Source organism: Ruditapes philippinarum, unplaced genomic scaffold (genome assembly GCF_026571515.1).
Source record: "Ruditapes philippinarum isolate M1 unplaced genomic scaffold, ASM2657151v2 ctg8720_1_1_1_1, whole genome shotgun sequence".
NCBI lineage: Eukaryota > Metazoa > Mollusca > Bivalvia > Venerida > Veneridae > Ruditapes > Ruditapes philippinarum.
The window spans coordinates 9,827-34,364 of NW_026851566.1; the positions used below are offsets into that span (position 1 = coordinate 9,827).

Consider the following 24,538-nt stretch of genomic DNA (forward strand, 5'->3'; position numbering starts at 1 on the left):
TTTGCCATAAACATGGGTCATCTGCAACTATTGATCTAGATATACTAGATATACAAAATATACTTTTGTTTCATTCCCTTCCTTCATTACTCTATCATTGAAATGTTCTTCTGTTTGTGGACAGAGGGAATTGCTACATTTATGACAATTGACATAAGGCCAGAGAATGGTTTGCTTCACGTACCGGTCTTTCATGATCTTAGACAAACGGCGGTACCAACGTATACACGAAACTGTTATGCCAAAAAAGTGACTAATGACCGTCGTTTTAACACATCTGCCGATGTTTCTAAATTCAAAATTTTACCATTTCATGTTTAAATGTTTAATTTTGCTTAAGCCGGTGCTATCGGGCGTGGACGGTAGTTTGAACTTTACAGTACCGTCCATGAACAGGCTCAATCAAACCAAGCCTGCAACATTTTCAATTGTGTCGTTTTGGGCTTTCTTTAGGGATTCTTATTTTCTATATTTTACCTTATATAGTTTAGGTATATGTATAAAACTTTAACATTGTATTGAATATTTTAATGTATTATGGTATTTAATATAGACATATATATATCTGCATTCACGCATTAATGAGGCATAATAACCTCGTTTGGCAAAGAATTTGTCATTTCCCGTTGACTTCAAGGTAGATCGTACTCACACTATTATTCTATTTTACAAATTCAAAGATAGGTGATAGACAGAAAATGCTTACAATCGTTTAATTATGAAATTGATGTAGCAAAACACATAAATAATAAAATTATATCAATGAAACAATAACATTTACAAAATAAATAGAGGCTATTTGTTTGTTTGTTGTGTAAGATGAAATTTTATTTCATCGAGTGAGCGAAGCCACGAGTGAGAATACTGTTTTTAAAGTTCAAAAGATGAGATAAAATTACGTCTTACACAACAAACAAACACATTTCTTTTTATTTTATGCTTAAGAACCGTTACTTACGGCGAATTTATATTAGACCAGGCTATGAGTGATATAAGCGGCTGCCATTTTTAAAAGTTGTGTATTTCACTGGAGGAAGATAATTTTCTTTGATTTAGAGGGATATTTCGGATTTATTAATCATGCATCTTTTTATAAGAACGAACGCTGGGTTGTTTATTATTCTTCGGGCTGATGTCTGTCATTGCTTTTCAAGTTTTCATATTGCATTAGGCAGTTATTACTTGTATGATACTTAAATATGCCCAAATGTCATCTGGAGCAGTTTTGCATATGGAAGGAAGTGTATTATTTAGACTGTAAAAATGAAACAAACAAAAAATTAGAAACGATTTTTGGTGATTGGTAACTTGAATGAACTGAAGTAACTTTTTTTTCTTTTATTATTACTTTTGCAATTTAAGTTATTTATCAATTCTAGCCGTGCTTTCCTCTATGCAGTCCTGACAATGTCAGAATTGTCAGCAATAATAAAATTGAGGTGTCACATGGGGTGAAAAAAAGCTGTTTTGTCGTTGAAAAGTGCGAAATTATATTTTGATAATTTTCACTGTGTAATTATCAAATATAATTTTCACGGATAAATCAGTGAATGTAAGCCGTGATCTAGCCTGGGTTCCATCGATTTTCGATCGATACTATCAAAACCAGAGATCAAAACCAGAGATGTTGTGCGTTATCTATGACGATCGAGTATGAAATAGCGCGTGTGTTTTAAATAAGCAAAAAATAGCAACGCCTGAATCCCAGGCTAGCCGTGATCGGACATAATGTTATTGGCATTAGTTTCGTAATTAGACGCGCCGTCCAGTAGATATGCATTCGTCCTAGCCTGGGATTCAGGCGTTGATATTTTTTTATTTATTCATAACTTACGCGCTATTTCCTACTCGATCGTCATAGATAACACAACATCTCTGGTTTTGATAGTATCAACGCCTGGGGAAACCTGCGGGGTTTCCCATGTAATTATCGACTAAAGATAATCCTATTAATAGACCGATTAGCACGTGACCAACAAATAACATGATTAAATCGAAATCGAGGCGAAGATGATAAATGTTGAAAAAAAAATTTTGACGCCATTTACCATTATAAATTGAGTCCAGCACAATTATCTGATGCTCACACACTTTATCTTCTTTAACTAATCACACCTGTTGATCAAATTCACTTATCATGCAATAAGCTTTGTCAACGAGTGTTTAGTTTTTAAATCGGAAATGGTGTTTTGAAAGCGAGGCTCTGTAACTGTTCGTTGAACTTCGGACCACTTCGTGGAAATTCCGTTTCTATTTTTAGAAACTAGTTTGTTGTTGCATGAATTATCGTTCTTTAATAACACCCGTAATTTTCGGGGTGTATACTAGGTGGCGCTTCGATCGAAAATTGTATTTCCCCAGGCTGTCGATTTTCCGAACAGAAGCACATAAAAAATCGACAGACTGGAACCCAGGCTACATTCGTCCGTATAGCAATGGGGAAAATATTAGACTTGATTTTGTGCATTTTTTTCAAATTTGCTAATATAAATAGTTTTTTCTGATGTACAACAGTCATGTCACAGAGTTTTAAAGGATTAAAATAAACGTTTTAACTGAAGTCTCATGTTTGAATAATCATATTTTTTTTATCTACCTCATAAATAACGTGCCAATAAGCCAGTCTATAGTAAGTGAGACTAAAAAAGAATTGGAGCACCACACTAAATACCGTATTCCGGTATATTACCGATCGTTCTAAAACCCGTTGAGACCCGTCTATAATCTAATGACGGATAGGAAACAATAGGTATCACTAAAATATGCAACGGAGATTATTTTGGCGCTGCGGACACAGCGGAAATATTTTTGAACAACAGGCAAAAACGTGTGCGGAGTGTTATTCATTTAAATAATTAACATTTAAGTTACAAAAACAGGTTAAGTCAGTGAAACATTACGCTTAAATAGGTTATTTTGAAGAATTCTGTGACCGACGATTGTCCTATTTTTACCTAGATTTTTAATAACATTTTGTGGTCCATTACCTAGATTCTAGGCGAATATGCAATTTTTTGTTCAAGTAGTTTAATCTTCTTTTATAAAAATGTAAATAATACGTAACACAAAATTGAACTGTTCACATCATTTGACGGCTTCTTTGATGTTCAGCACCAACATTTAACTTGTTTCGTTTTATATTTTAATATTTAGTCTTAATTCATTGAACTTTACAGTAATATTAAAAAGTAGGATAGTTTCATCCAAAATATTCATTGTATATTCACTCATTATATTCGCATTTTTTTCTAACCGCAGCATTTTATTGTCACTATGTTATAAAGATAAAAAAATTGTCATATCATCTGGATATCCTCGGACGTTTATAATATATAATGTGATCATGAATAGACGTATAGAAGGGAGAAAATGGTGTTTATGTTTCCCTTTTCAACGCATTGTTGTAAGCCAGCATTTAAGTCTCGTTGATTATCTTCGTAGTAGAAACTGATTTTTTGCATGATAATAAACTAAACTGACATCATCTGTCAATATGTCAGAATATATTTGTTAGATTTACCGTTTAAATAGCTTTTAAATTGACAGAAAATCAAAAATAATTTGCACGTTTAAGCGCGGTAATTGTATAATTATGTTGTGTAATAAAAGTATATTAACACTACGGTGTAGTTTCTATAATGAGCTAAGGCGTGTAATTGACATTACGCCAGAGAACCACTGATTCACGTGACCGGTCAGTAGGAACCTTGACAAAATACGGTCCCAATGTATTCACAAAGCTGTTATGCCACTTATGTTACCAATTAATTTACCTTATATAATGTGTGTAATATAAAATGTTGATGCTTTTAATAGTTTTACTTGAATAGTAGGTATATTATTCAATATATAAATGTATAACGGTTTTTTAAAAAAAAGGAAAAAAATCAATATCTGCATTCACGTATTAATGAACGCATGAAACGTTTTGCCATTATCGTGTTATTTCTTGTTGACTTCAAGGAAATTCTAAAACTCCCCCCCCAAATATCTTTACAATTTACAAATTCAAAGGGATACTATATGTAGAACATATATATGATTATGTTATGATCGTTTGATTTTGAAATTGAAGTAGCACAATAAAAACAGTAAAATCATATATGTGACACAAATAAATAAAAAAAATATTTTTTTCGAGTTTTTTTATGTGCAAAATTCGGTTAGATAATACATTAATTTATTCAGAAATTGTTAAAATTGATTAAGAAGAGTGCATGCCCTTTCTACATTTTATTTTTATGTGATTATGTATTGTTTAACATACATTTGACATGATTCACGACAAAAATACAATTTTATTCTCTTTAAAAGTAAACGTCGACATACATCAGACATGTTGTTATTGGTATAAGTTTCGTATTAAGCTGATCTGTTTGAATATTTAATTTTAGTTTATTATTAAATATTTTAAAACTTTAATAGCAAAGTATTTCAGGTTATATAATTTCACTCATTTTTTTATTGTATTTACCCATTATGTTTTCATTTTTACGACTGCGTCTTTATTGACACTATTCGTTATAAACGAAAAATTGTCCCTATCGTCTGGATATTCTGGGACCTTTTAATATATAATGTGATTTATGAATAAAAAAAGAATAGAAATTTAAACGTGGCTTTGTTTAAACACTTTTTCATCTTTACAATGCATTGTGTAAAGGGCCAGAATAAATATTTCGTACTTATTATCTCCATATGTTGAAATTTAAAAACTTTTTTGCAAAAAAAAACAAACTTATTCGAAAATGCTTTCCAAAAAAATTGTCGGGTATTTTTGGGGTTACTTATATTTAATAAAATTCAAATAAAACTTAAAATTTTTGACAGAGAATTGGGAATTTTTTGTAATCAAAAATAATTACTTCTGTACCTTTTGTCTTACCCAAGTACTTGTGGGATTTTCGCAGGCTTTTTTAGCGGGGAATCGAATAACGACAGCTTTTTGGTTTATCTCTGTGACCCCTCCCAGTTTTTTGACTTTCGGCGTAATGTAAAATTACTTATCGGGAAAAACGAATTAATCCCCGGTTTTATTCTTTTTCTCACCGTCATGGAAGAGTAGATTTCACCCAATACACAATGTCCCATTTTTTAGAATGTGAAAGAGTGTTTTTTTTTTTTAAAAATCAAAAAGGGAGGGGGCCATTTTAAAATTCAAGAAATTTTAAATGTTTTAAATGCAAATCAAGGTATTTATTTCAGTTTTTTTTTTCAGTCCCATGTGGAAAAATATTATCTTTTCCACGTAATGATTGTTTATTTGTATTAGTAATTGTTATAGATTAAGAATATAATGTGAAAATCTGTTAAGGGCTGACGGGCTAATAAGTTGACTTCTTATGAAATATATTGTTCCGTCTATACATATTGCATTGTACATCACTTCCTCTGTCGATTATCGATATAGTGAGACCCAATAACACAAAGAAAGTGACTTTCATTTGAAGGAAGAAATAAAAAAATGAGCAGAAATCGGTATCGTTTCTTTACAAAAAAAACACACACATGATTTAGTAACCCATATCGTTATCATTTTGCTACATGTAAGAAAATCGATTTAATACCAATAGATGCAAAAAAAGATAAAAAATATGAAGTGAAACAATTCAAACGATATTAGAATAGAAAAATATCTAAATATCTAAATGCGTTTTTTTTCTTGCATTTATAAAAGGACATCGTGAATAATAATAAATCAAAAAAAACGCTGTAACTCGTATCTTTATATGCCATGTTGAAATTGATACAAATGCCAGACACGTGTAAAACAAACTTCGAGTAGCCGCATTAATTGTAAATACTTTCGCCGTTGACGGCATGTGGTCTGAGCCCATCCTTTATCTCCAGCTGTAATCGATCTAACTGGTTTATCAGCTGGATAGATTCATGCCTTTGATTATAAATAGGCGGGGCTATTTCCTTATTGCTTTTGATTGTATAACATCTTTATACTCTGCTATTACAGCGGGTTGCAATATCTGTTGCTTTAGTCCATTCATTATATTGCAGAAAAGATATATAAAAATTACTTTAAGCAAAGGCCAAGTATGTATACAGAGAAAACAATGTGAGAAGATATGCAATCCTTGTATATTATCTAATAAATTGAAACAAATGAGCTATTTTAAATCATCGGTGAGAGTTATTTTTATTTATCTTATTACATTTTTAAAAAATTTTACGCTTTCATAAATAAAGAATATGGTTTTACAATATTGGCATAAGGGGTTTAAATTAATTCCAAACTTATTCTGTTTTATTTCATTTAAATGCTTGTGATCAATAAAGTAAAATGATAACGGTTTTACTAATTGCCATTATAAGCAATTTCAATATTGTTTCAATATTTGTTTTCAGATAAAGGGCAATGTCAAAAGAAACAACTTATTTAGAAAAAATGATAAACAAGATTCGACAAGGACAAGGCGGCATTCCAATGAACGCAGGGCCCCCATCCGACCCAGCAACAAGCAACCAACAAATATTCACTCTATACGTGAATGAAAAATTTTATCGGATCATGTCAAACTTTATTTTATCATGTTTTGCTTATTTTAGTTTTGTTGTTGTTGGGTTTTTTTCTTCTTTTTTATCAATTAACAAACATATCTTGAACAATTAGCATTATACATGTATCGTTTACTTTATATAACAAAAAATGACGACCAAATTTCATATTTATTTTTTTAAAGACGCAAAATGAAGAAGATAGAAAGATGATAAATAGGCGATCTGTTAAAGTTCTTTTCAATAAAATCAGGATTTGTGTTTTATCAATTGAAACTAGTATTGAAAATAAATATTTCGCGCGAATATTTAAATATTCGAACTTTCATGCCACAGTGTGTGAAAAAATTAATTAATTCCGTAGGTATAGAAAAAAAAAGTTGAATTTTCTGTTTATTCCGTTTGTTCGACATTTAAATTTGAAATACTTCTAATTTCGTTATTTGGCTGATTTAGAAGAATGTAGTCCGGCAAGACACCAGTGAAAATACGGAAATATGTTGAAACAGAAAATATTGAAACAAACTACTCACTTTCATGTTATCAATATTTCTCAATATTTCCGAACTTATATTAAGGATATTTAATAATATAATGAAAAGATGATATCAAGGACTTTTTTATATAATTACATTGATTAATTTCATCGAGTGGTATGAAAATGATTATTATACAATTTGTTATAAACACGGATAAGATATAATTAATTGGATAATCATGAAATTAAATCCCGTTATTTTGGACAAAATAATATATGTTTTTGTTTATTAAATGCGTTTACTTTATTTAAAATTGTTACAGATATTACAGTCCCATTTTTATTTATTTTAATATGTTATAAATGAAAGAAGTTACGACTCGAATGAAAAGTACGGAGAATATAATACACAGCAGTAAATGTAATCTTATACAGAGAAATATATGGAAAATTAAAAATACGCATTTCATTGATGAATACATCTGAATATTTTTTCATAAGTGTATAACTAATGAAACATATACTTTACACTACATGTATAGTATAGGAATAAAAACTACAACTACATAAGAATAAAAAACTAAAGATCAGCATGCCTATCAATTTGTTATGTTTTCAATTTACTTAAATGATAATACGTGTACAGTTGTTTGATAAACATATTTATGTTGTAGCAAAAAAATAAGTTGAAATAGTTTACAGATAAATGTCAACAGTTTTATATAAACCATTATTATATTATTTATTGAATGTAATTATTATTGGGTGTATTTTTTGTGTTTCTTCTTTATATTCTCAAATAAAAGTATGAAAACATGTATCGAAAATTAACAGATATTTCCGTTATTATTTAACCTTCCTTTTTTATATTTAAAAAATGCATTGGCCTTCTACAATTAATTAAAACGGCTTTTTGTAATCCGCACAAATAACAATAATATTGACCCATTTAAAAGCAAGCTAATCTTCTTCTATATGTATTCATCAAATAGCCCCGAAAGAACGATTTTCCAACATATCGTCAGAAAATAAACTCGTATAAAAGGTAATGGAATATTATCCACAGAACGGACAGGTACCAATCGTTTCGTATGAGGTTTAAAAGATAGGGGAATTATTCCTCTAAGTCAGCGAGCCCTATCATTTTCTGAGCATGTAAATTTGTTGTCGAAAAAGTGGTTTTAGGTCGACCCCCGGAAAAAGGACATCTGGAATTTCCTTTTTTATTCTGGAACGCATTTTACGTGTTCACAGTTCCGCTGAGCTTTTGAAATTTAAAATGTTAAACAAGCTGATATAAAGAACACCAAAGCTGTGAACTAATGTTATGTTGGACGTAAACACAATTCATTAGAATAAGGATGGAGAGTTGTTTTGTATATCAATTCATTTTTGAAACGAAAAGACATTATTACGTGTCAAAAGGTGATTTGAGTATGTTAATTTCTGATAAGATTATCTTTATCTTAGTGTAAACTTTAAGAACGTTGAACAAACATTGATACTGTTTTGACTTTTAGTTTCAGTTTAAAGATTAAACTATATTTGTAACTGCATAATGCTATATAATTATGCGTTGTTGTTTTTATTTTTTTAGATTTAACAGTTGGTATATTTCACGTAATCGTGGACTTTGTAGAACGATGCCTTGAAGTATGGTATGGAGGGTCGGTGCTTTGTAAAATAGTTAGGTTCCTTCAGGTAATATCTATAATAACTATATACAAATGTACTATTTTAACAATTTATTTTATTTTTATTTGCAATTAATTTGCTTTTAACGAAGTAAAACTACAAACACTATCCAGAGCACAGGCTTAAATACAATGAATTTTAAGATGTGTGTCGAACCCAATATGGTTAAGAACTATGTCTTTAGGAACCAATATAAGAACTAGGTTTATAGGAACCAATATCAGAACTAGGTTTATAGAAACCAATATCAGAGCTAGGTCTTTAGGAATCAATATAATAACTAGGTCTATAGGAACCAATATCAGAACTAGGTTTATAGGAACCAATATAACATATAACTTGGTAAAACTTATTTCAGGATAGGTTGAATATGAATATGAAAATAAAACAATTTTGCAAAGTCTTAAAAAATCTGCTAGTCTTCTTCTTCAAATAAGATGCTATCAACCGTAGTAATTATGTATGCTAGCAATCTTAAAAGTTTTTGTCATTTTTCACAGATCCTAGTATCCTAAAATATGATTTTATTATACCTTGCAACTGTTTGCATATTTATAACTAAAATAGGTTAAAGGTTATCAGTATATCTTATTGATAATCAACGTCTGCCCTCAAACCATAAGAAAATACACGAGACGGTTTATTTTCTAAAAGATGCATTGAATCATAATTCCAGTTCATGAATGTATTGAAATACATTAATTCGCATACGAACAGTCCTTTACACCATAGATAATAATTTATAATAGTATACTGTGAAAAACGAATGATAAATACTAGGAATATTTATAGATATATCAGACTTAAAAAGTAATAAAAATAAAAAAAACATTATAGAATGATCGATTTTTAAAGATGTTTTAATAATATTAATTAATACTTTCATATTGCTTTTTTCTCACTTTTTAAATACTTTTGCCTATTGTAGACCAATCTACTCACAAATATTATATGACAGTCTAGCTAAATTAACGATAAAGCTGTAAACAGTTTAAAATATGCCAAACATCTTATTTAATCTTGTTACTTTTAAAACATTTAAAATAACTTTGCAGGATAGGCTAGGTTTTGTTTTTGTCATATCTTAAGTGATAAACACCACATGTTTCCTGATACTCAATTTAAAATCGCGACAGAAAAATTCTCTGTCATCTGCATTTTTTATTATAAATCTGAAAAGTGACACTACTTTAAAATTAACTACCTTGTTGAACTGTTTTAGTGTTGTCGGTGAATGTTTCTGACATCACATATAGTTCATTTTCTTCCAAAATATAATGGTATGCTTTTTATAGATCTAAACGAGGATTAGCTGTTTTTCATGTGGATATAACGAAAAAAACCAAAAAACAAAATACAAGTCATTTAACCTCCTCTATATGTTACTTAATGTATTTTCTTTTATATATATTTTTTCTATTTTGTTATCACTACATAATACAATGCTGGTGAATTTTTATAACTTTCATTTCTGTTGAACAATAAGAATTCTTCAAATATAATAATTTCATTTTTTAATATATAATGTATTTTGATAAGGGTTTTATTATTATTTCAATAATTCTTAATCAGAATTTTAAAAGTTAATTCTCAAATAATTATTTTGTTAACATGAAGTAGATAATTAAAATATAGCCGTTGTTACTAAAACAACACATTGGCCTCGTTATACTACACTGTACATCTGAAATGTCATTCTTCAAATATAAGAGCATTGTGAATAATTGAGCCAAGCCATGATAAAACCAACATAATGGGTTTGCGATCAGCATGGATCAGGACAAGCCTGCGCATCCGCGCAGTCTGATCAGGATCCATACTGATAGCGAACAGCATGGATCCTGATCACACTGCGCGAATGCGCAGGCTGGTCTGGATCCATGCTGGTCGCAAACCTATTATGTTGGTTATGTCATGGCGTGGCTCACTTTGTGATGTTCACATTTCTAGGCATTGGTTGTGTACGCATCAACGTTCATGATAGTGTCCTTAAGTATTGACAGGGTGGACGCTATCGCAAGGCCAATGAACTTTACCAGAAAAGGTAAGCTTTAAGATCATCGTAAAACGCTAGTTTGCTTTTCCTTCTGTATATATTCTGTCTCTTGTGCCTTTTTTGATATTTAATCTGCAAGATTTGTGCAAAGTATTGAATTTGTAACAGTCTAATAGAAGTTTAAGGGATTTCAGTAAGAACATAAGGAAGTGAAGTCAATGCTGGAGCTTAAAACTGGCGACGAAGGACTACTCGCTTTTAATTTCAGCTGATGGAGGGTTAAAAATTAAAGTTTCAGCCGCTATAATTCATGTCAAAGTAAAAGTATGATTTATACAGGCAGTAATCATTTTTATTATTTTTTTTAAATGTTTCAGGGTGATTCTATAAAGTTGTTTGTCTTTGATATATATTCTATTTCTATATAAACTACAAAAATAAAAAAGTCGTTCTTTTAGGAAACCAGACAAAAATAATTGATACACAAAGACATTTTAAGTTTACACATCCAAAGGTCATTGTAAAAACAACATGATACAATAGTATAAATAACAGATATCTACCGACCAAAAAAACTGAAGATATTATGTCTTTATTTAATTTTTTCTCAAATGTGAAATTAAAAAAAAATCAGTAATAAGTAAATATCTAGTTACCAAATTTTATTATTTAAAACAGAAATTGACATTTTTTGTTCAATAAAATAATTATGTTTTGGGAATGGAGAGAACATTTTTTGTCCATGGATATCTTTTCTGTAATATTTAGAATAACGTGTCTAATGACGACCTGACAGTAAATCTTTCACCTCGAATTCATGTTGCGGGTTTGTATTTAAAAATTACCTCCCAAACACTAATGGCTTACAGTTGGTCATTGTCTACTTATTTTGTAGACACGGTCATACTTTCCCATCAGTTGTACGTTTTTTTGTCAATAGCAAAGACGCTGACATAAATGACATTGATAGAGAAATGAAAAGAGAAATAGATTGATAGAACATTCACACGCCACATATAAGGCCGTCTAACCTTCGTATTACGATAACAAAATAATTTACATCCAACCAGATAAACGGATTACTTGTCTATCCTCAGTATGGGGTCTGACAGTAATTGTACTTGTCTGACCTATATTCAAGATAAATATTCATTAATAAACAAGAATTATTGTTGATAAGGAACACTTCTGAATAGCTTGATCATAGTTTGAGTACTTCACAATAATGAAACAATTGTCAGTATCATAACCTTATCAAATAGAGTTTAAATATTTACGGTCACCAGTTGTTTGCCTTAAATTGTAAGAGAATTTCTATAAGCCTGTTATGGCCAAATCGGTTGCAAGCTTTTATATCCCGAGTCATTACGTGCATATCGCCAACAAAAATTGAAACACGACCATTTAGTTTGTAAACAATCTTTTTAAAATATTTATAAGCAAATGTACAGCAAATGTTTAGATAGGCAAAATGATTATAGCTGCAATAAAAAGGGCCGTTACAAAAAATGTGTCTAATTTTACATCTGCTATTATAAATAAGGACACAGGTTTGACCTAACGTTACTAATGGCACCTGTTATTATTGTTATTATCTTAATTGACTTATCTTTACTAAATACTCCCGAATTGTCAAATGTATGTATCCACCATTACACTAGAGACTGTTTAGGAAAAGGTACAACATCTACCTTCAATCTAAAAACACTGAACAACTCTTTTTTTCAACTGAACATTCAAAGTACATTTAAGGACTTTTGTAAAATTTTCTTTGAGTCACGTGGGTTATTGTTTATACACATGGCCTAGACGTTGAAATGGAAAACAATAACGGTGAAATCTAAAACTATTTTGACTTTGACTTTCATGGATGTTCATAAAGTCACTTTAATTTTAGTCATGTTTTTATTTAATTCAGAGTAACAATAACCCTAACGTTACAATCTTGTCACATTACTTTAATTTATGAAATGCATTATGTAAATAATACAAAATGAATTACTCTACAAATATTTCAAGATTGAAATAAATGTCGATTTAAGGAAGAAAAAAAATGAATAAATTACAAATAATATGTTTTATTTTTATTTAAAAAAAACAACAGATGTATTAAATATTTCAACAACACTATTAAGATCATTATATTAGCTTTGAACTGGGCATAGACAAAAATGTATTTTGACACAAGGAATCCATTTATAAACAGCTTTGTTGTCTAGTATGCTGAAAAGATTTAAGTAATTATGTTTTAACATATTACGTATATTACGTTTAAAAAGTTAATTCCTAATATTTTTTTGATATACTGCTAAGAAACAGTGGTACTTATAATTTTAATATAAAAATGTTATTTATACCCTGACTTATTTTGCTCTCCCTTAAACAACATTATCGAACATATACAAGTTTACTACTGTCCACACATTTATTACGATAAGGAATAAACGACCATTTTCAACTTCGCACTAGTGGGAAATATTCATAACAACACAAATCGTCCAAAGTTTCAAAACAATATATTCTTTTCAGTTTACTGCATAAAACACAAGACTGTTTCATATTATTGTAAAGTACTCAATTTCTATGACGATTTCTGTTCCACAAAGAAAATTAATGTTCTTATTTTAACACATTTTGTTCTTATGTTTCGTCTTTTGAAAACGTTTGGTCATAAGCAGTTTAACATTTATTGCATTTTCTCACGTTATGATTGGTCAAATCCATTATATGAAGAAGAGTAACTGTTTTTCGATATTCTCCTTTCATCTTATCATCATATCAGGAAATACATATTATAAAACAAATTTGCCAAAACGTTGTAATTCAAGTATTGCAAAACTTTGCTATGATATAAGAGTGTCCAGTTTTGATATAATTACAATTACATATATTACATTACAATATGGACCACACATATAAAAATGTTCAATTCATTACAAATAAGATCAAAAAAAGAAAAACTATTTATAATGTTATTAACAGTTAATTATGCACAACCATGCTACTTTCAAGGGAAAGTGTACTATTTCACAAGCAAAATATATATCCAAAGTTTTATAGAAGTTTATCCATGATTAAAATTAGAATATAATGTTATATGTGCACGTATTCACACATGAATTTTATTAATTAACTCATTGTTAAAATTGCAAGAGAACAGGATATCTGAGGTGCTTGCTTAAGGCAGTTTGTCTAAAACCAGTCATTCAAGGTATTGTCTCTGTACGTAACAGAAGCGAAATTAAGGTCATACAATTGCCCGTAATAGCACATTGTTAATTTATTGTATTCATTCCACTATTTTGACTGTGGAACATTTATTTACAGAGGTTAGAATATGGTTTTTAATTTTGATCAGTTATTCATGATATTCTTTATTACAATTTGAACTATTCATTCATGTAATTAATACAATAATTGACAGAAAATAAAATATATCCGTGTGAAGTCACACATGGACCAATTATTTTACGACAAAGATGGCAAATTGTACATTATTATTGCGATATGTTATCCGTGATGTATTGTTTAAACTCGTCTATTTGCACAAATATCAAAACAACATTTTATAACATTGCTAAAACAATTAGTTCCACATAATAATATTTGAAGTCATTCTGTATTCTGTTATTATGATCATTTATAACATAAAAGTTTTAAATGTAAGACAATTGCTCTTACATATTTTCATTTTGTCACACCTATGAAGCATGATTTCATTAATTCTTGTCTGGAAATATATTTGAAGGACAGAACAATTTGGACGAAAATGACAGAAGTATTGAGACAATTGTCCGTCATATATGAACTTATTATTAAGCATTAGCAATCTTTAAAGATTTTTTCAACATCGCAATTAAGATGTGTTCGTAAGACATAAATGCGATTTAACTATGAAGGCGTTAAAGCTGCATGTCTCCAGACTCATGCTTATTTCACGAAAATGTTGAAAATGGATTGTTAATATAGAGAAAGTAATTTACATATTACTTACAGCACTTTCAGTCCACTAAGTTACCAAAAAGGTTCAAAAATGCAACATATAGCCCTCACTGCATCAGTCACGCAGAAGAATTATGGTAATAACTACTGAAAATTCAATGTTTTATCGCATATAACTGGTAAATTATTACTGGAATCTTGAATCTTTTTAGTAACTTTCAATCTAAGTACATCTTTTGTCAAGTTTGATTCTTATTTTTTAAATATTTTATCTAACCTGGAGGCATGCAGTTTTAACATTAGTTGACAAATGCGAATCAGTGAGAATCTCTATATGTGGGATTTGCGCGATCGAAATGATAACTCTTTTTGACTTATTTCCTTTGAACAAAAGCAATTTCTATTTGACAACATGAAATATCTCGTCCATTAAGTTTCACCAGAGCATGTTATTGTCTAGCAAACAAACAGAACATATTTGATGAAGAATTATCTCTTCATACTTTGACAATATCTTCCTGAACAGTTGACTCATACATCATTTAAGTGTTCCCAGAGTTGTTTCATATCACCGATTTATAATTCAAGACATTTCTCTTGTTTTGACAAATCAGAAATGGTTTATGTATGTGTAGATTTTTCTTTTATTTTAGAAATTGTAAATTGTCTACTCTATACACGATATCATGTCATGTCTTGTAAAATTTTCTTATATTGAATTTAACCTGCCAAAAGTTTAATAGAATGACGAGATGTTTTTCAGCAAGACTATAGCCAAATTTGCTAATAGAAATATAAGCTACATCAATAAATGACCTTCTGAATTTTATGTAATAGATTTGCCAACATTTGTTTGGAACAGTTAAGAAAATGCGAGGGTAACCAATATCAAAATATTATACAAATATGTACTTTTTAGCTGTTGAATATGATGTGATATGTACTGACAAAATTAATATTGACCGAGGCGATAGCCGAGGTCAATATTAATTTTTCAGTACATATCACATCATATTCAACAGCTAAAAAGTACATATCTGTTTTATTATATAATTTATAAATAGCTTTTATATGCCTTATCACATCTGCCATTGCGTACGACGGAAATCATTATTTTTCAGCTTGTCTACTGTTTCCATAATTTGGCCCTTTCCATTGGCATGCTAATCCCTATTGTTCTTAAAAATGTAAAACGGTAACTAAAATAGACTAATTTGACTCTTATGTACACCCCACTCAACGCTTTTTCAGAATAATAACAACAAACTTGGCGTGACGTCACGTCAAAGTCTCGCGTCTTTTAGGGATTTCAAGAAAATCTATTTTTAGAAGAAAACCCGGTGAATATACTCTGAAAATCTATTTTTAGGGAAAAAAAACAGTGAATATACTCTGATATTGACCTGTTATTTTTTACAAAAAGTTGCTTGTTAGCCAATCAGGGAAAGGCATTTCAAAGCTTTTTATAGATTATATAATAAAATAAAATATGAACTTCTAAACGTGTAAGAGAATAGTAATACCGCAATGGTGTGTGTTCAATGAACGCAGCCCCCACATCATCCGGCAGCACAGGACCGCTGGCATGGTGTCCAGGAGGACATATAAAATTTAACCTCTTGTTTTCATTGCAGCAACAACAGTTAGAGTTCTTGTAAATGCAGCGTGGATTACATCAGGGATCCTGTCTATACCTTCATTTCTTTTGTTTGACACATACAGTCATACGAACGGAAAACAATACTGTATGATGAATCTAAATGAAACATGGCATTGGCAGGTGAGTTGGTACATACGCATTATAAATGAAAGGATAGCTTCACAATTAAAGATTCCCACTGTTTTTATTTTGTAAATTATCTGAATATCATTTGAAAACCATTTACATGCATTTAAATTAAATGAAAGGTTTGTGTTACGTAATTATACTAAAAGAACTTTATAATAAAAATACAGAAAAAATGTTGTATCCTTGCAAACAATTCTGTACGCGAGTATTGTACAAAATTGAGGTATGCAGTTGTAAGGAATATCAAAATTATTCTACTTTGTTTAGATACAAACGCGTGTAGAAGGAAAGACATTTCTCATAAAAATATATATTATCCTATGTAGTTCACGATTTAGAGTGCTTAGTGATTGGTCATAAAAGATCTTGTGCGCCTTTTAACTGGCACGTTTTGTTTTCAACGTGTTGAATTCATAGAAAAACGTATATGGCAATTTGGCTGCAAAATGACAATGTAACAAATATATAAGTTTATACTATACAAAGGCTTTTTCGTTATAATACACAAATTATGAAATGCCAAATGTGCCTGCATAAGTAACAAACACGTCGGAAAATCTTAATTCTTTATGAAAAATTAACTTTACAATTTTTCATTCAATATGTTCATAGATATTCCATTTGTTCATATACATGTACCATTTGTTGTTGAGTTTTTTCCATAAGGATATTAATTACAGAATAGAACTATTAATTATATCTGTTAAATTTTTAATACCTTTTAATTCCAGCTATATACAACTCTTGTTGCGCTGACAGCATTCATAATTCCTGCACTCATCATTGTCATCTGCTACAGCATTATTTTATTCGTGATTTGGGACAAGGGACGTGGCTTTCATAACTCTTATAACGGATCTAAATGTCGTGGAAGTAAGTTGATATATGCTTTCAAACAGTATTATTGTAAATTGTTATGACAAATATATATCTAAGCTCAGACCTGAATGTTTACGTTCTTGTAATGGGAATACATTTGTTTGATATCATAATTCTATCACATTAAACGTTTTGTTTTTGCACTTCAGTGTTGTACACAAATATATCTTCTTTCTTTTTGTACCGTTTATGCAGTCAGTTTGGTTATATGGAACATTTAGTTTGATTTTCTTCATACACATCTTAATCAATGAGCATAAATATATACACATTTTACAGTGTAAAGTTATTTGCTGCATCTAAGCATTGGTCTGTTTTGAAACTAAGTATTCAAGCTTATGTTTTGTCTCTTTGTACCTTTGAAATATTGGCGGATAAATTAATATATATTCTATTTTAGCACCTTTTAATAATGTCACATGCAATAGGCTTGAGCACATGCACGTATGCACCGGCCTGGATATAGGTAAAAACACAGCCTCAATGTTTAGAATTCACGCCTTTTGTGTTGTTTAAAGTAGAATTGTTGTTTAAAGTATTGTACATTAGGATACCTGCGTAGAATTGTTCAATGTAGGAGCTATTTAAGATACGGTAGAACTATTTCTGATATGTCATTTACCTAACAGATATAATAAATTGTTTCTTTCTTCAGTTTTCTGCATTTTGTTAGAAAATAATTGTGTGTTTATCCACTACCTTTGTTTTATAATAATAAACGCTGATTTCATATAATTTTATGTTAACAATTCAAGAAGGTAAGACTGCTTTTAATGTTCAGGATAACTAAAAAAAAATACAAAATAATACCATTTTAACCCATCTCCTTTCCTTCCCTCTATCTGACTGTATGCATATTTAAGCTGTCTATATTGTAGTTGATGTTATTGATTTCTGTTCTTTGTCTTAGTAACATTATTTAAAACTATTCAAAATATTCTTTTTAAATTGACAAACGCATACGAATTTCTAAGAAAATATTAAGCATTTTAATGTGTTAAAGGCAATTTACTATCCCCTTCGGGAACAAAACAAACGTGATTTATATATCTTCAATATAACAAATAGAAATTAATTTATACATATATGTGACATTTCATTTTAATTACTGCTTTAATAAAAGTAATTTATTAATTGCTGAGAGTATAATTTGTTATAATTTTACGTCTTCAAGGAAAATTGTTAAACTAATAATAACTTGTAAGCGTTAATCTCTTTACAGAAAATATTTAAGAATTATAATTATGTTAGCATATATAGGGTTATACATCAGTTGTCGTGACTTTGATGTTAACATTTTTAAAGGGGGAGAAAACTAAAACAAACAAAAACAAATAGCTGGAAACTTCAGTTCTGGTCTTACTTAGTCTATTCATGAACGATCACGACGGAAAAACGAAACATTTTAATGACCTACTAGCGAGTCTATAATATATATTATATATAATGTATATAGAATTCTTTTGTAATACAAAGATAGACCAAAAAAAATGCACAGTATCAAGTTAGTTAATCGGATTTATAAATGCGTCAAAAAGCACATTGCGTAGGTTTCCTGCTCGAGAGGCACCTAAGGTATTCCTCCACCAGTGTGACTTTAAATCCAGCAAAATAAACCGACATTTGTCCTTCAACATTGAACGAGTGATATAGAAAGTATTTGATATGTTTTACTGAACACAAGTGACGTCCTGTGAGAAATATATGTATTTATTTAAAGTGACATTATGCTCATATTTTCATGGTCAAGTTGAGCTGAATTAAATATATATTTCAAAAGATTGACTGTCAAAATGGTGATTGACCAACAGTTGATATTGGAAAATGTTTCGGGTAAAATGATAAATCTGTCTAAAATTTAAAAAGACTGCCTCACTCTTTAGGTAAATTTTTATGGATATGCCTATTTACAGAAGTTTCGTCTGGATCTGTGAGATATTCATTGTTTACTTAATAATTAAAGTAAAGAGAATTATGGCAAAATTAAAACTTATTTTGACTTTCACCCGTTCGTTCACTATATACCCTTGGATGGGCATCATGTCACTTTGAAAGAATTTTTAATGTTTAATTTATTTAATTTGACTTTCCTATTGAAATAAACATTTGTTTTGATTACAACGTTAGACATATTAAAATAATGTTGTTTCTCTTCATTAGAGTCACAATCGGCAGTTGAGGGTAACAAAGGCATCATTCCACAAGCAAAGATAAAAACAATTAAGATGACTTTGATTATTGTATGTGGTATGTTCATTTATCATATTTTTTATAGCCAGGATTACTTTACGATAATTATTATAATTTGATAATTATACTGTCCGACAAGACATCGAGCATTTCACGTAATAGTGTCGTGGGTGATAGTCGAGTGATCACCTGTTCTTCAGATCTGTATCGTGCTAGACTATATATCATCTTATCTATTTATATTGATACAACATTTTTAAAATGGTCAATAATTCTAATATCATTAGATAGATATCTTGTCAAATAAAGCATCATATCAAAGGTGATTATTTTAATAATATAATTGGTGTAAATTTTCAATAATTACTGTTTACTCAATGATATTCAAAATATTTGTTTTATTGAATCATTTTTAATGATTTAAATTTACCTGAATATCATAATTATTTCGTTTAAAGACATTTATATTTCGTTTAAAGACATTTATTATTTTCTTTTCAGTGTTTGTGCTTTCATGGAGTCCTTACTTTGTATTCAATTTGATTGACGTGTACTCAAATAAGACCAAAACGACAACACAATACGCAGTGACGTCATTGGTCCAAAGTCTTGCTCCTATAAATTCAGCGGCTAATCCCATTATATACGGGGTGTTTGGTACCAGTATTTGTCAAAATCTGAGGTAATTTTAAAAATTTAGTGACACGGTGTGTTATCTATATCGTTGGTTATCAAGATATATTTATTTATATCCAAAATATTGTAAAAAGAATTTTAATGGACGAACTTGATGTTCATAATGAGACATAAGTCATTCTTTTATCCAAGATGTTCTCGTTTGCTATAAAATAATAAAAAGTTTCATTAAAGATTTGAAATATATTGAGCTCCATATTTCTTTCTTATATTGATAAGAACGCTCTTTCTTTTTTCAAGGAATGTATTTTATATGTTCATCTATATTTTTGTTAATTCCAGGCGTATCCCATGTATAGGTTACTTGTACAAATGGTTTTGCAAATGCCGAATAAAACGTCACAATTTCAACTTCCGTACATCACATCGTCAGTCGGAACAAACAAATGTTGACGTCACATCCGCTAAATACGTCATAGTGACAAAACGTGGTTACCGGTATTTGGTTAAATCTAATTTAAAGCACGACGATACAACTCAACAGAACGGACAAAATACATTACCCACGTCAAATAATACATTAAAAAATGACGAAGCAGAAAAGACAGAAAAATGCGTGGCCCATGACGTTGTTTCATCTCCCCGGACACAAAATCCTTCAGTCTGTCATTTCCGGCGTCGGCCATCAGGTTTACCGTTGGCGAACAGAAAGATGACAGACCAAGAAACAATTCTTTTAGAAACCTATAGATCTAATGGGAAGAGTAGTGTTGCAGATGATAACTCCTCTCTAAATGAGGACAATTCTCTTGATAACAAAACATACTGTTATAGTCAAGTTTATAATAAAAACCGATTATCAGGGACCAGACAGGTGTCAGGATCTGATGACGACATTATGTTTGACAAACACAAGATGGAAGAAACAGTTCTTGTTTGACTTGTTTTGTTTTTTTATTTATCTTTTCAAATGCACTTTATGTAACTATTCGTTTTACTTCTTGCAAATAAATTTCGTAATTTGTATATGCATTTATTTATTAATTTGATTTCTATAAAAACGAATATTTCAGTTAACTTTATGAAAGTTTTGGCAAAGAAATAATTATAACAAAATAAATAAAAATAGAGAAAAACAGAATCCCTAAAGAAAGCCCAACACGGCATATAAAGTCATAAACATATATTATGGAATCCACACAAAACTATATTCAGATTTCCAATATAAACTAATGAAACTATTAAAGAGATGAATCAACTCATCCATACAGTACATGAAACAAAAAATACACGTCATATTGAATAAGAAACAATGTGAAAGGTAAAATCAATACAATTAAAAAAAGTAAAAAAGTAAACAGATCAGACCTGCCCCTTCATTTATTCTGGTAGGCTAAACAGGAGCCACCGGTATATGTGTATAATTTCACAACCATACTCACATGAAAGAAACTTTTTAAGTCCATAACAGTAATGTTTTCGAGCCATTGACGCATTTATGAGAAAGCCTTTGAAATGAATGATTAAATGTTTCATTCGTATGCTTTTGTCTACATTAAAAGCATGTAACTTTGATTATTCCGGCGAGTTGTGTGATTAGATGAATGCGCTATTACCCGTTGATACCATTGTTTCTAATGCGATATTATATCAAGTCGTTTTAACTCAACGAATGATATATTATATTAATACCAAGCGGCTTTTTTTTTAAAGTTTTTGCTCTAACGAAAGTGTCTTTACCTACAAGGAAAAATGCATATATCTGCCAAACTTTGAAATTGTCGACATATTAAAATGAATATTCTGAATCCTAAAGATACTGAGTTGTAAAAATATTGTTCTTTAGCATATTGAATCGCTAAAGTGTAATAACGTGAAAATAGTGAAACATAAAACTCTTCACGAAAAGCTGTGTATCATGAAAATACTGTATAACTTTGTTATGAATTTCAAAAATACTGTATCCAAGCAACATCTTTGGTGGAACTTATTCTAAAAGAGTAGACTGAAATATATTAAAAGGATTTGGTGTATATGTGGCAAATCTTTGGACAATGGTTGCTTTAAATTGTTCTTCTGGGGGAGCGGTGGCCTAGTGGTAAAGGTGTCTGCCTCTCAACCCAGAGATGATGGGTTCGATCCCTATTCGGGTCACGACCATGTTTCTTCATATGACACCAGTACCGGTTGGTTCCAGGAAGCGGACTCGAAAGTGATTTATATAAGTTGCAAGAACTTGTTTCGCAATCGAGCTAAAATAAATGTTTAAACCAACCAACCGAATTGTTCTACTGATTGAAAGCGGCAGCAGTGTAAAATATTCCATTCCATACACAGAAGTCGTACCATAACTATTATTGTCAGTAAACTTTGAATTCGGTGTTTTTTTCTTTTCTTCTAAATGGTATAAGGCAATAACATTATTACTTTAGATGAAATTGCAATTAAGTAATAAATTTGCTGGTAGCAGATAAAATGATTTAAAAACATTATTATACTGTCAGACAAAGTGTTTTTTTATAAACTTCATCTCTTTTTTAACACTAAAAAGGTATATATCTTCAAATTAAGCAATGGTTGATTTAATTACCTTTGATTATATTTTCACTGAAGCAGATACCTTAAAGCTTCAGACACCTTACGAGAACAGTTTATTTTATAACGACGAAAATCATAAAACAATCTCAACAGACTTACATATTGTTTTTCTTGAAGATTTTTAAAAAAGAAGGATGAAACATAAGTGCAATTAATGCATGAATATATGTTTACATCATATATAGACTCAATATTTTGTAAGTTGCATCTTTTGATACGACAAGCTTGCGTTTTTTGAGCACAAAATATATTAACTAACGGTGGTGAGAATAAACTACCACATGACCTTTAATATTCAGTGCCCTTTGTCTGGATATACAAATTTAAACACTTTATAATGCCAATACAGTTCGTTTTGCTCCCAAAACTAATTATCAATTAACACTTGAACATCTCTGGCGATTAGGCAATTATGTGTTCACGTCTACCCATTGCAGAAAAACATTAGTAGTCTGTTTAATTGTAATAGTTACTGTTTCTTGTCTGAAACGTTATTTTTGGAAATGACTTTTGTCGAAAATATATATTGTGTATTCGATTATATTCCGATGTATGTAGACAAATTATATTGAATGTGTTTAACTACAAGCATAATTTGTTTCACTAATATGGTGCCTTAATTTCAATTTACTTCTCTGTGATTTATGAATTATCTATTTCTAGTTTATTTTACTTCCTCTGAGTAAATAATACCGTGATACTTCGTTCCGTTAAAATTAACGACTGTTTCCTTCCATAAACTGTGTATATGTTTAATTGTTTCTTTTATATCCGTTCAATGATATCATTCTTTAAATTAACGTTAATTACTGTTTACAAAGATAAATTTCAAGCAGAGTTCGTAACACAATATTACTTTTTTTCATTTTGAAGTAAACGGAAATAACTTAATAACCACAACTTAAAGACTTAACAGATTAAGACATAGATAATAATTGCCTTTTCTTTATAGCAATATTAAACTAAAAAACCACAACATCAGCAACGTACTTTCCATAAGACTTAGTCATATTTGCTTCTCATATACATGAATATACCGAAAAGTAAACAAGGTAACAAGGTTAGTTTTTTTTAACTTCATGAGGAATTACCAACAAATTTGAAAAAAGATCATACGTCAGGAACAGTAAAACAGCAATATTATTTGCACAATTTGATTGAGTCATTTCCTAAGAGATAATGTAAAAATGCACCATCTCTCACGTCCCCTATAACTAGTATTCAATTTTCAAAACTAAAGTGTTCTGACGAACCTGAAAAAATCACAACAATGAAGTGTAGAAAATTTTCGTTTAAAACATGTTCGTGCAGAAAGGTTAATTTTTAAATTGAAAAAGTCCGTCGTTATACGAGGACACAACACGGCGATGATATAACCTCCAGGTGCAATGTCTCACTGTAAATGCAACTTTGTCCTACTGCTACATCAAGTGTAGTTACTGTTGATCGATTTGATTGTTCTACTTTATGCTTTTGACACCCTACGCACTTAAGAACCATTCAAAACTTCTTAAGTAGGATACGCAGTCTATTTTTATATCTGAAGTAAAATAGAATACTTAAAATCCATTTCGGAGTTTTAGAGAGTTCATCTTTTATAATGTAATTGGCAATCGTGAGAAGACTTTTGTCCTCAGACAAGGCCAGTCAATAAAGTTCTTTAATCCCATTTTAATTTGACCTGTATATGTACAATGATGTAAATGTGACTTAATTTATAATCGCCTTACCGTTCATTTGCACTCATAAGTATGTATTTTACATAAATATATGTTTAAATTTAGTTTTCCTTGGATGTTTATTAAAAGTCTATATACAATATGAT

At 29.9% G+C, this 24,538-nt stretch overlaps 1 protein-coding gene across 1 annotated transcript; it reads left to right on the top strand.

Moving 5' to 3' along the window:
• Positions 1 to 8,857: 8,857 nt before the first annotated feature.
• On the top strand, positions 8,858 to 21,141 carry LOC132745739 (cardioacceleratory peptide receptor-like). Its single transcript, XM_060734744.1, has 7 exons — positions 8,858 to 9,025; positions 10,634 to 10,727; positions 16,256 to 16,401; positions 17,142 to 17,283; positions 19,450 to 19,536; positions 19,981 to 20,161; positions 20,458 to 21,141. Exons 1-7 carry the CDS (start codon positions 8,858 to 8,860, stop codon positions 21,053 to 21,055), a joined length of 1,416 nt encoding a protein of 471 aa, XP_060590727.1. The 3' UTR covers positions 21,056 to 21,141.
• The last annotated feature ends 3,397 nt before the right edge of the window (positions 21,142 to 24,538 follow it).